The 20281-nt window shown below is 44.9% G+C and overlaps 1 protein-coding gene and 1 non-coding gene across 2 annotated transcripts in view; one reads left to right on the top strand and one right to left on the bottom strand.

Annotated features, from left to right (window-relative positions):
- SUSD1 (sushi domain containing 1) overlaps window positions 1–1428 on the bottom strand; it is a 136170-nt gene extending 134742 nt beyond the window's left edge. Inside the window, exon 1 of the mRNA XM_044940451.2 lies at window positions 279–1428. Within this exon, the coding sequence (XP_044796386.2) occupies window positions 279–387 (109 nt within the window). The 5' untranslated portion in view covers window positions 388–1428. The remainder of the gene's footprint in view (window positions 1–278) is intronic.
- Window positions 1429–11838: 10410 nt separating this feature from the next.
- On the top strand, window positions 11839–11942 carry LOC112584049. Its single transcript, XR_003108408.3, has one exon. It is a non-coding gene; the product is annotated as a U6 spliceosomal RNA (small nuclear RNA).
- The last annotated feature ends 8339 nt before the right edge of the window (window positions 11943–20281 follow it).

Consider the following 20281-nt stretch of genomic DNA (forward strand, 5'->3'; position numbering starts at 1 on the left):
CGCCCTCTCGCGCAGGGCGCGGCTCTCCCAGGGGGCGCCCCCACCCCCCGCTCGCGCCCAGCCCCCGCTCGCGTCAGATCCCCGGGGGGCGCGGACCCGGCCGCAGGGCACTCAGCTCCCCGCAGCCCCTGTGCGGGGGCGGGGAAGGCAGCTGGGGAAGCCCACCAGTATCTCGGAGCCCCGCCCTCCCGATCTCCGACCTGAGCCCCACTCCCGGCTCCGCGCCAGCCCGGCCCAGGGGCGGGGGAGCGCCGCGCCCGCGCCGCGCCCGCACTCACCGTCCTGGCTCCACGCTCGGGGCGCGCCTCGGGCTAGGCTGAGCAGCAGCAGCAGCGGCAGCAGCAGGCGGCCTAGCGGAATGCCGACGCCCCAGGGTCCCCTGGCCATGCCGCCGCCGCCTCCTTCCCGGCGCGCCTGGACTCCTCCTGAGGCCCCGAGGCGCCGAGATAAGGCGGCTGGCGCCCCGGGGAGGGGACCTGGCTGGGCGCTTCCGGCGCCGCACGGGGGAGCGGAGGGTGCAGCGGGGTCCCGGGCTTGGGGAGCGGCGCGCGGGCCCTTCCTCCCCAGCAGGCCCGCGCCCCGGAGAATGCTCCTTCAGGCAATCGCTCCTGCACCGGCTGTGCACCTGCTGCGCGCCGGGCGCTGAGGGCCCAGGGACACCCGGCGGGCCCGGCCTAGTGACACCCCGAACGTAGAGTTCCCGACTGCCCGGGAGAAAACGTGTCCCGTGCCCTAAGCCTGTGGAACGATCGCGGGATCCTAGGGGCTCAGGGAGGCACTCCCGGGGTGGCAAAGGAAGAGGGGTGAGGGGCAGAAGGAACAGGAGCTGAAAGAGAGCTGGGTGAGGTGGCTGGAGCTCCAAGGGCGAAAAGCCCTCGGTCCAGGGCACCCTGGCGACAGGCTTGACCAGGCGACAAGACCGTCAGTGGCTTCAGAGCTGGTAGGACTTCCTGCTACTCCGGGGACAGTCAGCTTGGGGCGTCAGAGAGGCTTCAGGAAGATGTAAGCGAAGACCTGGGGGTGAGAAGGGCCCAGAGAGGAATCTAAGCGGTGAGAGGCGTGGGGCTAGACTAGAGAGCGCGCATTCTAGAAATGGGGAGACCTCCTTAGAGGGAGAACGGACAGTTGGACAGAGGCAGTGAGCTGCGGAGATAAAGAAGAACTCATAAACCCAGGAAAGGAGGTTGCTGAGAAGCCGTCACCGGGATCTCATCAGGAAAGTCTCCCCGGATTGGCTCTGTAGGACTGGGAAATTGGCCCGGGAGGCAGGGAGCCCGCCCAGAGCTGGTTCAGAGATCCAGGCAGGAGAGGACACGACCCGGAGCGGAGCAGTGGCTCTGAGTGTGGAGAGAATGAGCGGAGCAGTGGCTCTGAGTGTGGAGGGAAGTAACAAGTGAGAGTAGTATTGGGTGGAATCCACTGGATCTTATGAGCAGTGGACTGTGGTGGACAAGCACAGAGAAATTACAGATGTCACCGAAACTTTCGGTTTGGGCAGCTGGGTTGATGGCGGTGGGAGTCACACAAAGGGGGTTGTGGCAAGCTGGGATAGGGAGAGGCTGGCTGCAGGGAAAGAAAAAATAAGTTCGAGTTGAACGTTTTCAGCTTGAGGTGTCCGTTTTTAGGTGTCTGTGGAGCACCCCCAACAGCAGCGGCCCCCTCCACTTCTTCACCCATATCCTCACTGGCTTTGTCTCTGTGCCATGGGCTTGCTCTCACCCTAACCACCCAGGACCACACCCATATAAGGGTTCAACTTGCTGTGCAGCCTTAAAAAGAAGTGGTTAAAAATAAACTTCCTAGGCCCTTTGCATCAGGCTTCCTTGCTAATTATTCTTTGCTCAGCAAAGATAAGAGCCTGCTTTGGGGAGTACTATGGACAGGGCAGGTAGTGCAAGCTATCTCCTATTATTTAGACAGTGCCTTTAAGCTCCGCTTTCCATGAACTTTGAAATCATGTCATTGTTTCAACAAAAATACATTCAGGACATTTTCACCAACCTGTACCTCTTCTTCTCTGCCATGCTCCCGTGCCAAAAAAATACATACATTTTAATACATTTGTGTACATGTGTTTATAAATATGTGTATGTGTAGAGGTTATTGTGTTTGTGCTTAGTCACTCAGTCGGGTCCAACTCTTTGCGACTCCATGGGCTGTAAACCCCACCCCCTCTTCCCCAGGCTCCTCTGTCCATGGAGATTCTCCAGGCAAGAATACTGGAGTGGGTTGCCATGCCTTCCTCCAGGGATCTTCCCAACCCAGGAATGAACCCCAGGTCTCCCACATTGCAAGCAGATTCTTTCCCATCTGAGCCACCAGGGAAGCCATATACATTTTTAATTGGTGATGTCAGGGAAAAAATATCCAAAACTTGGAAATGGACAACAGATTACTGGGTGTCTTTTCAATGGGGTCTTAGGTGTTCTGTAGTAGCCCTTCTGAAGATTATTTTATTCTAGAGGGTTGTGCACCATTTGGGGTTTTTTAAATTTTTTTTTTTATCTTTTGGCTGAGTCTCGTGGCATGTAAAATCTTAGCTCCCTAAACCTGTGTCTCCTGAATTGGAAGCTTGGAGTCTTTCTAAATTTTGAAAATTTTATGTTAGTAACAATACATGATGCACTTATATCCTACATTAGATTGTGTGACTTTCATCAGTTCTTTTTATTGGCTCATTTTTTGTTTTCAAACAAATATTTTTTGTAAAAACAAACTACATCCTACCCAATGGTAAGTTCATGGAGTCACACAATGAAAAATTATCTTATCAGTACTTGTCTCTAGAATTAAAAGAGAATATTGAACCAGTGTTAATTAATTTTGGCAGTGAGATTATTACCAAGAAAATATTTAGCTTAAGAAAAGCTTTCTTCTTTTAAGAGAGCACAGTCAGTACACTACTGTCTTCTAAAAGAGAATTTACAGAGAACCTTTTTTCCCATGATATCAAGATTTTAATGACTTCATCCAAGAAAAAAATGACTTTGGGTTTCAAGATGGCATCATAAATTCTGAAAGAGCTCTCTCTTCTATCTCCTAAATCCCAGTAAAATATAAAATGTCCAGAGAGATACACACCCAATTAAGTATGCAGTAGTGCTTTCAAACAGGAAAAAATGACATCAGTGAACCAGATAGCTTTGAAAACTGTGTTGGATTAGATTTGCCACATGGCCTCCACAAAAATGTCCACTAAAAGAGATGGGAGATAAAGGCGAAAATTTTTTAAATACATGTGATTAAAAATTTTTTTTAATTATATGCATAGCTTTTGTACATATTAATATAATGTACAGATATTATAATATTTTCAAATTTACTCCAGTACCAACATGTAAGAATTGTTGGAAAAAAATGAAAAGTACACTTCTTCCTAGTTCAAAGCATTTTATTTTCCTCATCTGTGTACATATTGTTCACTATAATCTGCTCCTTCTTCACGCTTCAGGCCACCAAATGCCAGTTTCCTGGCTCTCCAGAAAAACTATCATTTTCCACACTTAAAAAAACACTTTAAACTTCTCTTTAAAAAGTTTTTTACAGTAATTTACTCATCAGTGAGCCTTCATATAATTAATGAAATATTTAAATCCTACCTAAAATATTGAGGTTTACTGACCAATATTGTGGAAGTGATCTTAAGGGACATCAAGCAGTCTCCGGTGCATAATCCAGACAGCTTCCTAACTTATTCCTGTTTCCCATCATCGAAGTCTAAGAAATACTGAAGTCTATTTTAATACATCTTGCTACACAATCAAAACATTCTTTGACAACCAAGAATGCCCATGTTCACAGCAGCATTATTCACATGAGCCAGAGGATGGAAGCAATCCAAATGTCCATGAAAGGATGGGTGGATAAACAAAATGTAGTAGAGACATACAATGGAATATTATTTCACCTTAAAATGGAAGTAGGGACTTCCCTGGCCATCCAGTGGTTAAGACTTTGCCTTCCAATGCAGGAAATAAGGCTTTGATCCCTGGTGGAGGAACTAAGATCCCACATGGCTGAAGTTTTGGCAAAAAAAATAATAATAATAATAAGATTTTTAAAAAATGAAGCAGAAGCAATATTGTAAAAAATTCAATAAAGACTTTAAAAACGGTCCACATTAAAAAAAAATCTTAGGAAAAGGAAGTAAATTCTGACATATGCTACATTGTAGATGAAACTTGAGGACGTTATGCTAAGTGAAATAAGCCAGTTAAAAAAGGGTAAGTACTATAAGTTCAACATTCAGAAAACAAAGATCATGGCATCCAGTCCCATCACTTCATGGGAAATAGATGGGGAAACAGTATCAGACTTTATTTTTTTGGGCTCCAAAATCACTGCAGATGGTGACTGCAGCCATGAAATTAAAAGACACTTACTCCTTGGAAGGAAAGTTATGACCAACCTAGATAGCATATTCAAAAGCAGAGACATTACTTTGCCAACAAAGGTCTGTCTAGTCAAGGCTATGGTTTTTCCTGTGGTCATGTATGGATGTGAGAGTTGGACTGTGAAGAAGGCTGAGCGCCGAAGAATTGATGCTTTTGAATTGTGGTGTTGGAGAAGACTCTTGAGAGTCCCTTGGACTGCAAGGAGATCCAACCAGTCCATTCTGAAGGAGATCAGCCCTGGGATTTCTTTGGAGAGAATGATGCTGAAGCTGAAACTCCAGTACTTTGGCCACCTCATGAGAAGAGTTGACTCATTGGAAAAGACTCTGATGCTGGGAGGGATTGGGGGCAGGAGGAGAAGGGGACGACAGAGGATGAGATGGCTGGATGGCATCACTGACTCGATGGACGTGAGTCTGAGTGAACTCCGGGAGTTGGTGATGGACAGGGAGGCCTTGCGTGCTGCGATTCATGAAGTTGCAAAGAGTCAGACACGACTGAGCAACTGAACTGAACTATTAGTTTCCACTTAAATAAGGTGGAAAATTCATAGAGACAGAAGTAGGAGTTTGGAGAAGAGGGAAATGAGAACTTGATGTTTAATTAGTAGAGAGTTTCACTTTTGCAAGATGAAAAATTCTGTGGGTGGATGGTGGTGATGGTTGCAAACAAGATGAATGTACTTAATGCCACTGAGCTGTACATTTAAACATGATGGAAATGATTTTTAAAAGTCAATGAGAAAAAAATGTGGGTACCTATTTTTATTTTACCAGGCAGGCGCTAACATATAGGACTCCCCCCCATTAACTTTGGATCTTGACAAATCAGAATTATAGGAAAGATCCCTTGGAAAGCCCCATCCCCCAATCCCTGAGACATAAATGGATGGGATTCCTAGAGAGCCCTGAGCGGCCTGTGAGGCAGGCAGGAGTGTGGAGAGGAGAAGTATGGGCAGATGGAAAGTGAACACTGGTTCTAGTGTCTCTAGCATTTCCCCCCAGGCTGCTCTTCAGCGTGTCTCCTTAGAATATACACTTGATCTTAGCCAAAAGGCCGAGAAGCGATTCCTTAGAATATAAAGCTTGGTGTTTGCCTGGTGGGTTCTCATCCCGACATGACACAGAGCCAGAAGGAAAAGGGAGGCAGGGAGGTTGGATACCAAATATCTTGGAACTTTCCTGGAAAAATCCCTTGCTTGGTCATCACACTCCTAACCAGAAATGACTTACTGCTTTTTCCAGAGGCTGGCTTGGGAATACTAGCAGGCCTGCAAATTGTAAATAAATTGCTTATCTGTGGGTATTTCAGGAGTGGTTTGAATATGTAATTGTAATGAGTTTGATAAGCTTCGGTGTTGAATTTATTGCTTGAAGTTGGCATTAACTTGCAAATGATTTAAATATTTGAAGCCTCTGAATTACACTGGCTGAAAAACTGTGAGTGCTTGAAAACGATAAAAGTGAGCCCCCTCTGTAACACCACACTCCACGGTCACACACATTTCTCACACACATCTATCCCTAGCTGACATGACCTCTGAGAACACCGCCAGGCTACCTCTAAGAGGCCACATTGACCCTCCCAGGATGGAGTCAACCTCTTAAGCAGATTTGTCCAGACCGATAGCAGGAACCTGTCTCTATGGAGAAAAGTCCTGCTGCTGACCATCTCTAAGTCAAGTGCAGGTAAACTTGTCATTCTTAGAAGCTCAATGACTCTCAGACACTTCATTGCGATGGGAGAAACAGCAAGCGGGATTATCCTGCCTTCCTCCACATGCCTCTCCCTCCCCCGAACACACACACAAACCAAACATCCTACCTGCAGTTAGTTTGTGGAGCTTGGGCAACAAATAGACTATTGGCTGTTACATCTGACGGTGCTAGAAGCCATCCGGACACCAGGGTTCTCAGAAAAGCAAAGCAGACATGGGTGGGAAGGGATGACTCAGCAGAGCAGTGGCCCCTCCCCACTTTACACTGGTAAGTGTACTCTTACAGAAGATTTGGAATTTTTTAAAAATGTGGACCATTTTTAAAGTCTTTATTGAGTTTGTTACAATATCGCTTAACGTTTTATGTTTTGGTTTTTGGCCTCAAGGCATATGAGATCTTAATTCCTCAACCAGGCATCCAACCTGCACCTCCTGTATTGGAAGGCAAAGTCTTAACCACTGGATCACCAGGGAAGGCCCTGGAAGATGTGGATTTGGAAGCAAACTTCAGACATTCCAGCTGAAGCTCAGAGAGCAGCTGGCATAGTATTGGCCCATCCTTGCCCCTTCCCCCTCCCCTTGGTAGCAGGGGTAACACCAAGCAAGACTAGGGCTCTGCCACCCAGTCTCTCTCTCTCTCTCTCTTTCTCTCTCTCTCTCTATCTCTGTCTCTCTCTCTCTCTCTCACACACACACACACAGAGTCACCTGCTTCACAAGTGGAAGCCTCAGCTGTTGGTATGTTTGTTCCACAAACCCCAAAAGGAAGCCTGCTGACAGCCCATTTCCGGACCAAGAATCGGCCTGAGGACCCTTGCAGGCACCCACAGCCCTGAGAAGTGGGGCGCATCTAACCATGACTGACACAGTTGCTGAGGAAGCTCACAACAGCTCTGAAGGCTGATGGAGCTATGCCTTGCTTAATGAGAACCAGCCAACAGTGAAGACCCATCACTGACCTTAGCAAATAGTACAATCTTTAAAATAGAAATACTGTACTCAATTATTTTGCAATGGGCTTAGCCACAGGTTTTACTGATTTCTTTGCTGAGTTTTGTGCCCTGTGGCTTCCTATTTCACCCTCCTGCTCCTCCTCTTCCTCCTTCTTCAGCTTCTAGTACATCTGAGTATCTCTTTCAGAAAGTGGTTCCTGGATGGTAAACTTTCAGAATGTTTGCATGTCCAAATATATCTTGATTTTTGTTCCCATCATTTATTTACTTAAAGATTAACTGAGTTGAGAATTCTGAATTCACAATAATTAAATGATAGGGTAACAGCATCTAGAAGCTGGGTTCAAAAGAATCTTTTCTTAGAATTTTGTCTTCTGTATTAGCGTTGCTGATGAGAACCACAGACTGATTTGATTCCTTCCAGGTAATGTGTCTCTAGTGCTGCTCAACCCAAGCTTTGGGGGTTTTCTGTCTATCCTTGGAATTCAGAAATTTCATGAGGATGTAGTTTTTCATCATTCTCGCCCAGCCCTCATTGAACCCTTTCAATTTGTAGATTTGAGCCTTTTTTCAGCAGAGACATTTTTTTCCTTTTGATTCATTGATTCTTTTGTTCTCTTGATTCTATTTCCCTCTTCTGGAATGATGGTAGACAGCTTCTAAAAGTTTGCCTATAGCTTCCATGGCTCAGGATTTATTTTATTCTCATCATCTTCTTTGTGTTTATTCACTGAGTATGGAAGACAGCTCTTACAGTCTTTCTGTTCACAATTTCGTCTTCATTCATCCCTTTTCTGCTCTTCAGTCCATCCGTTGAAATACTTTTTTATTTCCGCATTCATGTTTTTCCCAAGCATGAATTTCCAAGAACTCTTTCTTTTTATAGAATGCCTTTATTTCTGTAAATGGAACTTCTTGACTTCCTCAAGTATACCAACTATCATATTTTAACTTTCTTTTTTTGCCCATGCCCTCATGACATGCAGGATCTGGGTTCCCTGCTGCTGCTGCTGCTGCTAAGTCGCTTCAGTCGTGTCCGACTCTGTGCGACCGCAGAGACGGCAGCCCACCCGTCCCTGTGATTCTCCAGGCAAGAACACTGGAGTGGGTTGCCATTTCCTTCTCCAATGCATTAAATTGAAAAGTGAAAGTGAAGTCGCGCAGTCGTGTCCGACTCTTAGCGACCCCATGGACTGCAGCCTACCAGGCTCCTCCGTCCATGGGATTTTCCAGGCAGGAGTACTGGAGTGGGGTGCCATCTGTGCCCCCTGCAGTGAAACCTCAGAGTTTTAACCACTGGACTGCCAGGGAAGTCCCCCAACTATGGTATTTCAAAGTTCTTTGCTTTCTTGATTAACACTTTCATCAGCAGGTCGTTTGTTTATTTGTAGCATTGGATGACACTTCTGTTGGTTTTCCTCATTTGTTTCATGCTTTTTGAATGCCTGTTAGTTTTCACATGAGAGTTTCATCTATTTAGAATAAGAAGTTCGGATATATTTCCCAAGGCCAGGTGAGAATCCCTGCTTTCTTAAGAGTACATAGAGATTTGGTTTCAGTGGTCCTAGCTCTAATGGTTTTGAGGGTGGAAGGGAAAAAGTGTACACTGGCTACTTTCTCTGGCTCCAGTGCCTTCTCTGGGAGCCTCAGGTATCATTACTCTCATCTTATTTAGTAAAAAATAAGCTTTACTTAAAATTTTCACTTGGGGGAAAAAATCCAGGATCCACCACTTCTAAGGCAGGGAATGGGCGCAGATGTTTGCAGCTCATGAATTAATTACCAGCTCATCGTCCGTGGGGTCGCAGAGTTGGACACGACTGAAGCAACTTGGCGGCGGCAGCAGCACCATCATATCAGTTCCTTCTCCCTGCCCCTGATATCTCTGAACTTGAGGTTATTCTAGTGTTCCAAGTAGAAAGTTCACTGTTTTGAAGAGCCTCTCTTTCTGCTTTCATGGGTTGTAGGTGCATCGGCTCTTTCATGCATTTATTAATCTGATCACAATCAGCTTTATATCTTACACAAATAACCTCTATTTTGGTGCTCTGATAATACCCTGCATGGATTTCCAGTTCCACTTTTAGATGATTCTGTTTTATTTTTTCCTGTCTGTTTTTGTTGTTGTTGTTTAAACTCAAGTATACTTTACATGGGATTCCCAGGTAGCACAGTAGTAACGAATCCATTTGCCAATGCAGGAGAGGCAGGAATCGCAGGTTCAATCCTTGGGTCGGGAAGATTCCCTGGAGTAGGAAATGGCAGCCCACGCTAGTATTTTTGCCTGGAAAATCCCATGGACAGAGGAGCCTGGTGAGCAACAGTCCATGGAGTCACATAGAGTCCAGACACGACTGGAGTGACTGCATACACACAAAATTTACAGTGAAATCCACCAATATTAAGTATACATTTCTACTTCCAAAGTTTCCCTATAAGTGACTTTTCAGCATTTAATTGTCTGTCCTTCCCATTAGACTCAAGGCTGTGAATGCCATATTAACCAGCTATCCTTATATCTGGAACAACTCTTGGTACCTAGCAAGTATTCTACATGTTGGAAGAAGGAAGGAGGATTGGAGTCAGTCACTGTCTGTCCTCAGTTGCCGGTGGGGGTTAACATTCAGCTCAGCTACTCATCCTTGGAGGAAGCCAATGTAGACAATCCTCAGATTAGTCACCTCCCTACATGTCTCATTTCCTGTTCATTCAAGGGATCCATGGCTCCTGGATGATCTATCCCCAGGTGACTCTCCCATAGTGACTGTCTCCTGGACTCTGATGTCACCCCACGTTGCACTGACTTGCTCCCACAGTGGTTTTCAAATGGATATGAGTGAGAAACATTGAGTCTGTGCCAAAGTGGGTAATGGCATGTATTAGCCAGTTAAAAAGATTTCTTATGCTTTGATTTTCTCTGGCAGGTTTGTGGAAGAAACCCTAAGTACTCACGGGTAATTTTTTAAAATCAAATTATTCTTTGTCATCATGGCAGTTACTTCTTATGTACATCAATAATTTGCCAATATTGCATAGTATTGGGCTGACAGGCCATAGACCTTAGACGCTCAGATAAAACACAGGTTGTCAAACATCATCTAAATCAAGTCACCTGCACCTTCCCAAACAGACTAGCTCTCCATATTACCAACTCACCAGCTGCTGTCAGAGTTGCTCTTTCCTGAGTCCCTCTGCTTCACTTCCCTGCTGCATACTACTTGGGAGACTTTTGGTTCACATGACTTCCTATGATCCAAAATGTTGAAAGCAAAACTGGAAGTTGTTGACTCCCATAATCTGAGAGGTGCACCGACAGATCTGACTTAAGGTGTGACTTGACCAAACGCCAACAGTGCCCCTGGAATCCAGTTTCTCTCTCTTAGCTCTGCTTGCTCTGTTCTTCAGGTTTTCACTGCATTCCTACATGATAGCTGCTGCAGATCAGTTCTTACAGCATTTCAGCTTCAAATCCAAAGGACAGAGAAAGCTTCTCTTCCCCAGAAGTGACACAAAAGCCTCAAAACTTTTTCTCCCTCGGGACAGAGGTACCCATAGCCACGCCATGGTCCTGGATAATAGGATCAATAAATAGCCTGGAGCTACCAGAGCTCAGCCTGAGTGTGGGGTCAGCCTCACCCAAACCCCAAGGACTGAGCCAGGAAGGAGGGATTCATGATACAGGGCAACATTTTTATCAGCAGGGTAAATGGTGCCAGGCAGCAAGAACAGTAGGTATGACTGTAACTTTGTGAGCACACTGGCTCTTCAGGACCCCTACCTTCTCAGCTTACCAGATCTGCCTTTTCACAAATCAAAGCTTATCTGAGCTGGACTCCCTCTCCTTATGGCATTCTAGGATGTAGCTTTGAGTCTCACCATTCCGGGTAACTGCTGCTGCTGCTGCTAAGTCGCTTCAGTCGTGTCCAACTCTGTGCGACCCCAGAGACGACAGCCCACCAGGCTCCCCCGTCCCTGGGATTCTCCAGGCAAGAACACTGGAGTGGGTAACTACTTTGTGTTTTATTATTGTTGTTCTTGTAATCTATATCTACTTAAAGAGTTATTTATGCCCCAGACTGAACACAGTACTTGGGGAATAGTTTGACCAGTGTAGAATCAAGTGGATCTTTTCCCCACAGATCCTAATAATAAAAATCCTTGTAATAGTCTTACATTTTGTATAACTCAAGTGTACAACCTTAAATGCATGCCCCTTACATTGTTGGGTGCAGTTCATTACGCTTACCTCCGGTCTTTTAGAACACAATGACTCCAGAATACCCTAGAAATGGCTTTCTAGAGACCAACTTTCCAACTTTCCTGGGAAATGAGCCTGAAGTTACCTCAGGTTAGCTCCCAGGACCTGTCTAGGGTGGCCTAAGGGGGAAGTTCCAGGCAAGGAGACTCCATGACTTCCTTCAACCACCCGCCGCATTTGTAGCCTCTGCCAAGATGCAGGAAGGACTGTGGCTTCTAGACCAGTCGAGTTTTTAAGAAGCATTTCTCTGCTTTAAACAAAATCCTATGGGGGTGGGGGGGGGGTGGTAGTTCACATTAGGGGGCCTTTCAGCTGCCCAGAACAAGAGAGAAATCATTCAGGAGGAAGCCTTCAAACTAGACCCTAAAAGATGAGCAGATTTTCAAAAGACGAAAACAGGGACCCAAAGGAAAACACAAGACAGAAAAGAGTTTTTCTCTGAGAAAAAAAAAATTGCAAAGAAATTTGCTAAGGGTTGGAGATACTCAGAGAAGAAAGTCAGAAATTGAAAGGAGGGTGCTCGCTTTGGCAGCACACATACTAAAATTGGAGCGATACAGAGATTAGCATGGCCCCTGCACAAGGATGACATGCCAATTCGTGAAGCGTTCCATGTTTTTTATAGTTAAAACACTCTCCAACATACATCACAGCAGGATCCTCTATGACCCACCTCCCAGAATATTGGAAATAAAAGCAAAAATAAACAAATGGGACCTAATTAAACTTAAAAGCTTCTGCACAACAAAGGAAATTATAAGCAAGGTGAAAAGACAGCCTTCAGAATGGGAGAAAATAATAGCAAATGAAGCAACTGACAAACAACTTACCTCAAAAATATACAAGCAACTCCTACAGCTCAATTCCAGAAAAATAAATGACCCAATCAAAAAATGGGCCAAAGAACTAAATAGACATTTCTCCAAAGAAGACATACAGATGGCTAACAAACACATGAAAAGATGCTCAACATCACTCATTATCAGAGAAATGCAAATCAAAACCACTATGAGGTACCACTTCATGCCAGTCAGAACGGCTGCGATCCAAAAGTCTACAAGCAATAAATGCTGGAGAGGGTGTGGAGAAGAGGGAACCCTCTTACACTGTTGGTGGGAATGCAAACTAGTACAGCCACTATGGAGAACAGTGTGGAGATGCCTTAAAAAACTGGAAAGAGAACTGCCTTATGATCCAGCAATCCCACTGCTGGGCATACACACTGGGGAAACCAGAAGGGAAAGAGACACGTGTATCCCATTGTTCATCGCAGCACTGTTTATAATAGCCAGGACATGGAAGCAACCTAGATGTCCAGGTTTCCATTCATCAGCAGATGAATGGAAAGAAAGCTGTGGTACATATACACAATGGAGTATTACTCAGCCATTAAAAATAATACATTTGAATCAGTTCTAATGAGGTGGATGAAACTGGAGCCTATTATACAGAGTGAAGTAAGCCAGAAAGAAAAACACCAATACAGTATACTAACGCATATATATGGAATTTAGAAAGATGGTAACAATAACCCTGTATACGAGACAGCAAAAGAGACACTGATGTATAGAACAGTCTTTTGGACTCTGTGGGAGAGGGAGAGGGTGGGATGATTTGGGAGAATGGCATTGAAATATGCATAATATCATATATGAAACGAGTCGCCAGTCCAGGTTCGATGCACGATACTGGATGCTTGGGGCTGGTGCACTGGGACGACCCAGAGGGAGGGTATGGGGAGGGAGGAGGGTTCAGGATGGGGAACACATGTATACCTGTGGTGGATTCATTTTGATATATGGCAAAACCAATACAATATTGTAAAGTTAAATAAAATAAAATTAAAAAAAAAGAAAAAAGAAATTGAAAGGAGGATCCTTCCTGGTGGTTCAGTTGTTGAGAATTCACCTTCCAGTGCATGGGGTGCAAGTTCGATTCCTGGTTGAGGAGCCAGGATCCCACATGCCTCAGGGCCAAAAAACCAGAACATAAACAACAGAAGCAATATTGTGGCAAATTTAATAAAGACTTTGAAAGTGGTCCACATTAATAAAGAAAAAAGAAATTGAAAGGAAACTCCTGCTCATGCCCAGCCCTAAGCCTCCAGGCTCTCAAAGACTTTCCCCAGGAAGTATCTCCAACCCAGGATGCTCTTTAGTTATAGTAAGAAGAGCCCCCCACTCTGAACCCCACTTTTCAGAGGGTCCTGCCAATTACAAACATTTTCTCAAAAATTAAATTTATTAATGCACGTAATAATCCTTTCTGGTTCATCATCTGATTGTGAAAGTCATATGAGTGAATTAGGAACTTTTTTTTTTAACCTTTGAGAAATACACAGTCTTCATTAAGCGCAGATCAGGACCCTGAAAGTCTTGAGGACCTCTGCGTATTCGTCAGTTTTCTTCTCAGGTTCTTTTCAGCCTGTTTCCGTAGCCTCGTGAGCTGTTCTTCCTTCCTGTAACCGATCTTGACCTACTCCTACTTCTCCTCCAGTGGGGCTGCCACTACCAACCTGTGAGCCAGATACCCAGGGGGAAGCAAACTTTCACACAAGCTTCACACAAACGGCCTTGAGGGCAACAGGAACCACTCTTTGCTTTTCCTGGTCAGAGGGCAGCGGGGTCCCATCAAAAACCTTGAGGGCTCAGGATGGCCTGGCATCCCGTGGTTTTGGGGAAGGCCTGCCACACACCCTCCAAAAGATGCAGCTCAGAAGTGGCAGCGGATGCGGATGGGTTTGTGTTCATCCGCTTGCAGAGGAAGATCGGGGATTTTACCTTGTTTCTGCAGAACTGCCAGAAATGTTGGTGCGCTCACGGCACACGTCCACCACCTCCCAGCCCAGCGGTACCTGCTTGATCCTGAAGGGCATCCGGTTGCCCAGGGAGATGGACAGAGCCATCAGCCTAGGACCAACCCTTTGCCACCTTGGGCATCCGCCTGGGAAACGTAAAACATTTTAATACAAAGAAGTTACAAAGAAGAAAAGAAAAAAAAAAAAAAAAAAAGACTTGGCAAAACCCTGAAAATTAATTTATCAAAAATCACTCAGGGGCTTCCCCGAGGGCGCAGTAGATAAGAATCTGCCTACCGATGCAGAAGACAGGGTTTGGAATCTTCCCTGGTGCTGGAAGGTTCCACATGCCCCAGAGCAACTAGGAACCGGGGCCACCACTGCTGAGCCTGTGCACCTAGAGCTTGAGCTCCACAAGAGAAACCACCCCAGAGAGACGCCTGAGCACCACAACGAAGAGTAGCCCCTGCTCACTACAAACTAGAGAAAGCCTGAGAAGAGCAAGGAAGACCCAGTGTGGCCGAAAAATAAAGTCGTTAAGTTAAAAGTCACTCAGCCTTCATGTGGTTATGGTTTAGTCGCCAAGTCACGTCCGACTTTTGCAACCCCATGGACTGTAGCCCGCCAGGCTTCTCTGTCCATGGGACTCTCCAGGCAAGAATACTGGATTGGGTTGCCATTTCCTAACTCTAAACATCCACTCCCATGATCAACCCCACCCAAACTCAGGAACTGTTTCTCCACTTCTCTTGCCTCACATTATTGAAACACAATGTAGAAAGAAAGAAATGAAGTCGCTCAGTCGTGTCCAACTCTTTGCGACCCCATGGACTGTAGTCTCCCACACTCCTCCGTCCATGGGATTTTCCAGGCAAGGGTTCTGGAGTGGGTTGCCATTTCCTTCAGCAGCTTCCAAATGCCCCAGGAGTTTCTCATTGTGTCACTGCTGACATCAGAGGTAGATGCCTCCAAGGGTAGGGAGGTTTGAGAACTGAAAGAACATAAAAGAGACAGAAGACAATCGATTAACTTATTAAATCCCTTCTCTGTGATAGTTCGGATGTAACAGATTTTTTCATGATGAAATACCATTTTCCAGCAGTGCTGAGGGTCCACTGTCTGTTTTTCTTCAAGTTATAGTTAATCCATGTCTCACCAGTTTGTAGTTTTGCAACCATTGCCCCTGACTGTTGAGGAACATTTTGCAACATTAGGAATTCATGTGACTTTTAATTTTGTAAACATATTGGTCTACATCTAATGTATATGAAGCATGATCCCAGTTCTTTACTGTTGGCAACCAAGTATTAAAGGCTGGAACTGTAAATAGTTTTATTTTTATAGATTTATTTTTTAGATTTCATAGGCTTAATCAAATCTTTACAAAACTAAAAGTCAGAGGGAGGGGATGTTGTTCATGTTGTTGTTTGGCAGAAACCAACAGAACATTGTAAAGTCATTATCCTCCAATCAAAAATAAAAATTTTTTAAAATAAAACTACAAAAAATTGTCAGCTTTATTTAAATAACTTTGACATCAAGTGTTGATATTTTCATATCATAATTTATATTTTACTATTGATTTTAATGAAACAGTTTGTTTTAGAGGACAATTTCTTAAATTATATTAAAATAATTAAAATTTTTGATTTACTGTTTTTGATAAAATATATTCAAATTTCATACCCTGTGAACACAGTAACATTTTGTTTTTAATGCTGCAGAATTAAATCAGACCCACCACCTGGTTTTGTTTTGAAAGTAAAGGTTTATTGGAACACAGCTACATCACTCATCACCTACAAGTTGTCGATGGCTGCTTTCTTATTCTGGGCTTCCCTTGTGGCTTAGCTGGTAAAGAATCTGCCTGCAATATGGGAGACCTGGGTTCGATCCCTGGGTTGGGAAGATCCCCTGGAGAAAGGAAAGACTACCCACTCCAGTATTCAGGCCTGAAGAATTCCATGGACAGTATAGTCCACGGGGTCTCAAAGAGTCAGACACGACATTCTAGTGGCTGTGCTGTGCTTAGTTGCTCAGTCATGTCCGACTCTTTGCAACCCCATGGACTGTAGCCCGCCAGGCTCCTCTGTCCATAGGATTCTCCAGGCAAAAATACTGGAGTGGGTTGCCACGCCCTCCTCCAGGGAACCTTCCCAACCCAGGGATCAAACCCAAGTCTCCCACATCGCACACAGATTCTTTACTGTCTGAGCCACCAGTGAAGCTCATTCTGGTGGCAGAGTTGAGTAATTTTCAAAGAAACCATATGGCCCACAAAACCTAAAATTATTACTATGTGATCCTCCATAGAAAAAGTTTGTCAACCTCTGCTTTGGAGTTTACTGTCAAAACTGTACAAATTATGAGAAAACCTTTAGTATATCAATATAATTTTGCTAAAATGAATAGAAAAATATGGGGTACATATATATATCTTATAAACTGTGTATGTCTTTATTCAATGACTCATCCAAACATCACTGGCTACTCAATAGAACACCCAGACATGCGCAGTAATAATTAAATTCCATCATCTTAACAGTCTGCCAACTCTCAGCTGTATAAAAGTCAGTTGCTAAGTCACTTCAATCATGTCCAACTCTGTGTGACCCCATAGACGGCAGCCCACCAGGCTCCCCCATCCCTGGGATTCTCCAGGCAAGAACACTGGAGTGGGTTAGAGTGTTTGCCATATTTTTCAACTTTGTAGGGAGACATATTATTCAATATGGGGCATGTTTAGTCTTGTCCAAGGCTCTGCAAATGTAGGGGTGGTGGGGACTGGCAGCCTCTGATGTGAATGCTGCCTTGTTCTGAGGTACTGAGAGCTGGGCCTAGATGCAGGAGCTTGGGAGATGAACCTGCTGCTTTTTTTTTTAAATATCTTTGGCAGCCTGTGGGCTCTTAGTTCCCAAGCCAAGGATCGAACCCATGCCCCTGCATTGGCAGTACAGAGCCTTAACCACTGGACCACTAGGGAAAGCCCTGAACCTGTGGCTTAGATGATAGTGTGTATGGAGGGAGCAGGGTTGCATGGCTGCTACAATGTTTGGACAGACACAGTACCTCCAGTGTCTCCTCTCCACTTCTGCATCAGACCACGTGGGACCAGCTTTGACCCTAGAAGCCCATGTGAGCTTCCAGGCCAGGTGTGTGGGTGGCTTGGCCCCGGGAAGAACTCCTGAGGGATTGTCAGCACAGAGACAGCCCTCTCGCCCACACCAGCAGCTCTGAGTTTCCTCCAAAAGCTGTGATCTCCTGGAGGCTGTCCAGACTCCGCTCTGCCTGCCCCAGCAGAACCTCCGTGCCTGCAAGAGCTGTTGGGGCCTGTGGTGACCATGCCACTCAAAATGTCAGGCTGATGCTCAGGGCCCATCCATCCTGGGGGTGGCAACTGATCACAAAATGCCACAAACCTTTCCTTCACTGCCAGATTTAGCAACTGAAAGTATAGGATTGTTGTTCAGTCGCTCAGTTGTGTCCAACTCTTTGCGACCCCATGGACTGAAGCACGCCAGGCTTCCTCTCCCAGAGCTTGCTCAAACTCACGTCATTGAGTCTGTGATGCCATCCAACCATTTCATCCTCTGTTGTCCCCTTCTCCTCCTGCCTTCAATCTTTCCCAGCATCAGGGTTTTTCCTAATGAGTCAGTTCTTTGCATCAGGTGGCAAAAGTATTGGAGCTTCAGCTTCAGCATCAGTCCTCCCAATGAATATTCAGGACTGATTTCCTTTAGGATTGACTGGTTGGATCTCCTTGCAGTCCAAGGGACTCTTAAGAGTCTTCTGAAACACCACAGTTCAAAAGCATCAATGCTTTGGTGCTCAGCTTTCTTTATGGTCCAACTCTCACATCCATACAAGTGAAAGTTACTCAGTTGTGTCCGACTCTTTCTCTAGGCCAGAATACTGCAGTGGGTAGCCTTTCCCTTCTCTAGGGGATCTTCCCAACCCAGGGATTGAACCCAGGTCTCCCTCATTGCAGGAAGATTCTTTACCAGCTGAGCCACAAGGGAAGCTCATGACTACTGGAAAAACCATAGCTTTGACTCGATGGGATTTTGTCGGAAAAGTAATGTTTCTGTTTTTCAATATGTTGTTTAGGTTGGTCATAGCTTTTCTTCCAAGGAGCAAGCATCTTTTAATTTCATGGCTGCAGTCACCATCTGCAGTGATTTTGGAGCCCAAGGAAATAAAGTCTCTCACTGTTTTCTTTGTTTCCTCTCTATTTGCCATGAAGTGATGGGATCGGATGCCATGATCTTAGCTTTTTGAATTTCGAATTTTGGGCCAGCTTTTTCACTCTCCTCTTTCACTTTCATCAAGAGGTTCTTTAGTTCCTCTTTGCCTTTTGCCATAAGGGTGGTGTCATCTGCATATTCGAGGTTATTGATATTTCTCCTGCTGCTGCTAAGTCGCTTCAGTCGTGTCCGACTCTGTGCGATCCCATGGACTGCTGCCTATCAGGCTTCTCCGTCCATGGGATTATCCAGGCAAGAACACTGGAGTGGGTTGCCATTTCCTTCTCCAGATATTTCTCCTAGCAATTTTGATTCCAGCTTATGCTTCATCCAGCCCGGCATTTTGCATGATGTACTCTACATGGAAGTTAAATAAGCAGGGTGACAATATACAGCCTTGATGTACTCCTTTCCCAATTTGGAACCAGTCCGTTGTTCCATGTTCGGTTCTAACTGTTGCTTCCTGGCCTGCATACAGGTTTCTCAGGAGGCAGGTGAGGTGGTCTGGTATTCCCATCCCTTTAAGAATTTTCCACAGATTTAGCAAATGAAAATATAGGATACCCAGTTAAATTTGAATTTCATGTCAACAACAAATAGTTTCAGTATAAGTATGACCCATGCACACTATGATATAAATATCTCATGACATAATATTGTATAATATGATATCATATGTCCCATCTATCACTTCTTAGACAAGCAGTGGGGCAAGTAAGAACTGTGGCCTTTGGGATCATTGCTTTTTCTGTGCTAAGGAGACTTTGGAGGCCATGTGTTTTAGATGGTACAGTGACCATGCCTGGTCCATAGTAATGAATTTTATTTCTTGTTGGAAGCTGTGAATGTTTAGGGTTTATCTGTTTTCATAGCATCACTTAGAGTTTCTTGATTATTACATCATCCAAGACCCTGCCCAGACTTCACTCTGGCTCCTTCTCCTTCCGTGGTGCTCCTCCAGTGTTCTGTAAACCCTCTTTTACAATGTTTAGCTATTTCTCTCCCTTTAACCAGGGCAAGGAGCCTTGTCTTATTTGACCTTGTGACCACAGGACCTCACAAAGTATTTACTCTAGTGTGTGATAAATGAATGGCCAATAATGTCCTGGGTTTGGAGCCAGGAGGTATCTTCATATGTCCCTTGGTCTTGCTATGAACATCACCTCTCCAGGTTTTCTGTTTTTTCTTAAAGGATCACCTCCCTTTAAAGGTCTGCAGTCTTGGGAAATTGAATTGCGGGTAGCTGTGTTATTTATACAGTGACTGGTAATCTCTTCTGAGCAAGAGATGGTGGGTGATGACATTCATTCTTAGTCACAAATTAAAAGAGAAACATGGCAATGACATTTCCACTGTGAGAGAAAAGGTCACCTGGCATTCTGAAGCCCTAATTGCAAGGCTGTGCTTGTGTCCTAATCGGCTATTCTTCCTGGAGACGCCGTCGCCACTGGTGCAGAAAACGTGCGTGCATAGTCCACGAAGAAGAAAGAAGGAATGACTATTTCCCCAACTGTTGCCTCTCTAGATCAGTGATTCTCAACTTCTCAACCAGATGGGTGGAACGGGCACATGTCAGACTCTCAGAATGGAAGAAAGATAGAAAATATTTCTATTTTATCTTTAAAAACTCACTCCCTAATACAAAATACAGAGATCTCAGGACTTCCCTGGTGGTCCAGCAGCTAAGATTCTGAGCTCCCAATGCAAGGGCCTGGGGTTCGACCCCCAGTCGTGGAACTAGATCCCACATGCTGCAACTAAGACCCAGCACAGCCAAATAAATAAATATAAATATTTAAAAAATTCAGAGATTCAAGTGTGACACTCTAGGATGCCAGGCACATGGAGAACATGGAATGAGTAAGCATTTAGAACAACCCTTGGAACCAAGGTGGCGCTCAGCACACATTTGTAGGGT

This window comes from Bubalus bubalis, chromosome 3 (genome assembly GCF_019923935.1).
Source record: "Bubalus bubalis isolate 160015118507 breed Murrah chromosome 3, NDDB_SH_1, whole genome shotgun sequence".
NCBI lineage: Eukaryota > Metazoa > Chordata > Mammalia > Artiodactyla > Bovidae > Bubalus > Bubalus bubalis.